General features: G+C 38.5%; 1 protein-coding gene across 1 annotated transcript in view; it reads left to right on the forward strand.

The window, feature by feature from the left end:
* Positions 1-507: 507 nt before the first annotated feature.
* tmtc2b (transmembrane O-mannosyltransferase targeting cadherins 2b) overlaps positions 508-3,302 on the forward strand; it is a 126,235-nt gene continuing 123,440 nt past the window's right edge. Inside the window, exon 1 of the mRNA XM_039650490.2 lies at positions 508-917. Within this exon, the coding sequence (XP_039506424.2) occupies positions 835-917 (83 nt within the window). The 5' untranslated portion in view covers positions 508-834. The remainder of the gene's footprint in view (positions 918-3,302) is intronic.

Here is a 3,302-nt window from a genome sequence, read left to right on the forward strand (position 1 = left end):
TTATGAATCAAAGATCATATGAGTCCCTTGCCATTAACCATTATCCAAACAATGCACAGTGTCTTATGTATACACAATGACACCAGAATAATGCAATAAACAACATACAAAGTAAAATGTACCCTTCCACCACCCAAATATTGAAAAAAATATGAGCAAATATAACAGACGGCAAAAGACGCATTCCTGTTATAAAGTTCAAATTCATTAGAGAGCACACATATTTTTCTTAATTAAAAGGTCTGCAGAAATGTCTGATTTATTTCACTTCTGGAACTGAATCATGGTAGACCACTTAAAAAGGAACAACCCCACACGTTATTGCTCGTAAATGTGTTAGGTCACTAAACTTAAGGTCACGTTAATTGTATACAAGAGAAAAGTGAATCAAACATAGTGTAAACATTTTACAATGCGTGCAATAGAGGGTTAAGTCAGACCGTGTGCATGTGTATACATACCCAGGAGGAGGGGTTTTGCGCAGGCGCACTGGAGCCACTAACCACACGCGGCTCAATCACGACATTTATTCGGCGTTCACTATGCATCACCTCAACACTCTCGGTGTAAGGACGCCCAAACACAGTAGACTGTACTGTAAATACTACACGTGCCACATCCACTTCACCTTACAGGATTCTCTCCGCAAATAACATGGGTTAAGAGGAGGATGTCTGGATAATTCATTTCAACTCTTTGCAAGGATGGGGACTCGGAGATTGTTTTCTGGCAGAGGCATTTTGACAAAGACGAAGAGAGATATCAAAGAAGGGCTTTAATATCATCCTTCAACTCTTTCATTTCATTTCCTTTCCTTCTTTTCTGTTTTGAGAGATGATCGCAGAGTTGGTGTGCAGCGCCGTGGCACTGCTCCTCTATGTCAACACTCTGGACGCCGATTTCTGCTACGATGACAGGTATGCCAATGAATGACTCTGATAGGCTACATCTGCACGTTCTTCCTCATCATAGTGAGTTCAGCGGTTTCGTAGCAACCGGAGAACGTTGAGCCGAATGTAGTAGCGGCGGCTTTTGTTCTATTGATTCTGTTACATGTTGCGACAACGCAGGGAATGGCGGCGCGAGCATGACAACTGTCAGCATATAAACACAGCCAGTGCAAGTTTCAAACCTCGAGTGCTGTGCGAGTTTTTGCTGGTTTTCTTTTGCAATGCGCTTAAGGACGCGAATCACGTGCTATCTGTTTGTGATTGAATGTAAAGTGATGCCTAGAATATCACAATCTCTCCGTTTATTTATCACAGGGGAATTGTGTCAGCCGGGGCGAATTTAGGATTAGTGTCAAATGATTGCTATGATTGCATTTCTGATCTTGTTAGTACCCTACTTTTGAGGAGTACATAATTTTGAATTCTTACTGCCCTCAGCAGTCTTCTACCACAAATTAATAAAAAAGATAAATTAAAAATATGTTAACAGATTTTTAGTGACTTTACATTTACTTTTTTTAATTTTTTAATTTTTAGAACAAGACAAGTGCGATCGATTTCTAACTGTGTAGCCTATAGTCTTCATTAAAATTCTGACTAAAGTATTTGACAACATTTCATTCATTCATAACATATAATTGATTACACATTGCGATATCAGAAAAAAACCTATGATTGTAGTCTCACAAGCCATAAATACAGTTTTTGGTTCATTTTGCATCAGACATTACGGACGTAATTTGCGGTTCAGTGAGTGAGTCAGATTAGTTCAGGAACCACGACGACCGTCGACTGATTAGGCTAATACGTGTTTTTAAAAAGATAGTTCTCTCAAAAATGAAAATGTTGTCATCACTTACTTAGTACCATCAAGATGTTCCAAACCTGTATGAGTTTCTTTCTTTCTGTGATTTGATGAATACAAAAGAAGATATTTTGAAGAATGTAGGTAACCAGACAGTTGACGGCACCCATTGTCGTCCATAGAATGGCGAAAAAATACTATTGAAGTCAATAGTTGCCGTCAGCAGTCTATTTACCAACGTTCTTCAATATTATCTTCTTTTGTGTTCAACAGAAGAAACTTATACAGGTTTGGAACTACATGAGTAAATTAAGGGAAAAAAATAAATTTTTGTGTGGACTATCACTTTAATTCCCTAGAAATAACAGACTTGTCATTTGTTGGGGAATGCTCTGGCTGTTCTGGCAGCTCTGTACGGTTTTAAATTCAACTAAAGATAACCAGTTAAAAGGACAAATTTGTTTGGGATTCAGACTGTACTGGTGTTGTGTCAAAGTCTGCTCCCCTTTGTTTCCTATGGACCATTCCTAACCCTATCGGTAACATGTGAGGAACAGACTTGGAAGTAAGATGCATGTTTTTAATTCAATAAGAGGAACCCAGTTAATAACCAGAACGTCATGAAAATATCATGCAAACCCTAGTAATATTAAATACTTTTTGTAAAACAAATATCTCAACACTTGCTTCGGCCACTTGTAGGCTACTTAATGGCTGGCCAAGCCAAATATCAATCAACTCTCACAGGAAGAACGGTAGCTCTTTATAAGTTATTCACCCTGCCACCCCATGGGGATGACAAATTTATTTTCCTAAGTAGCGTTAGGGCACTTTACATTAACATTAAAGAAACCAAGAGCTGCATGACAGTTCCGCACAGTTGAGAAGCAATAATCCTGAGAGCAATCAAGCAATGAATGTGTCAACTGTCGCAGATTGTGAAATTAATATGTCTCCAGGGTTAGATTCCTAAATTTACAGTGCCTAATTTATTTAATTAGACCTCTAACAACTTTCTTATGCTATAAGAACCATATGCTAAACATGTTTTTCTTTCTTGGTGCACTTTACTATGTCAAAAATCTGTGGAATTTAAAAAAAAAAAGGGGCCCGACTCCGTCGTTTTCCTCAGGGCGTCCTGACGCGCTTCTCTTTAATTTTACTCAGCTATTAAAGCAAGTGCAGTCCTGGGCATTGAGGGCAATAATACCAAAGTTCTAGTTACTACTTGTATAGTAGCATACTGTACATATTGTGCACTGTATATTGGTATTTTTGTGTAAGACTTTTCAAGCAGTACCTTCTGTTTTTATGCCTCATTTTTGTAATTAGTATAGGCATCATTTAAAAACTGAAATGACATTTTGTCTCACAGCGTTCCTTGAGGTTGAAGGAGCACAGAAACGAGTGTCAGGCCGGTCCTGGGCAGTGTTACACACCCTGTGCTAGTTATCATTTAATTTGCGCTGAGAAAGAGCAGATGTGACGTGGTGAGGAACGAGAAGCCTTTTTTTGTAAAAATCCTGATATCACATGTGTAAACGAGA

This window comes from Pimephales promelas, chromosome 10 (assembly GCF_988280905.1).
Source record: "Pimephales promelas chromosome 10, fPimPro1.hap1.1, whole genome shotgun sequence".
Taxonomy (NCBI): Eukaryota; Metazoa; Chordata; class Actinopteri; order Cypriniformes; family Leuciscidae; genus Pimephales; species Pimephales promelas.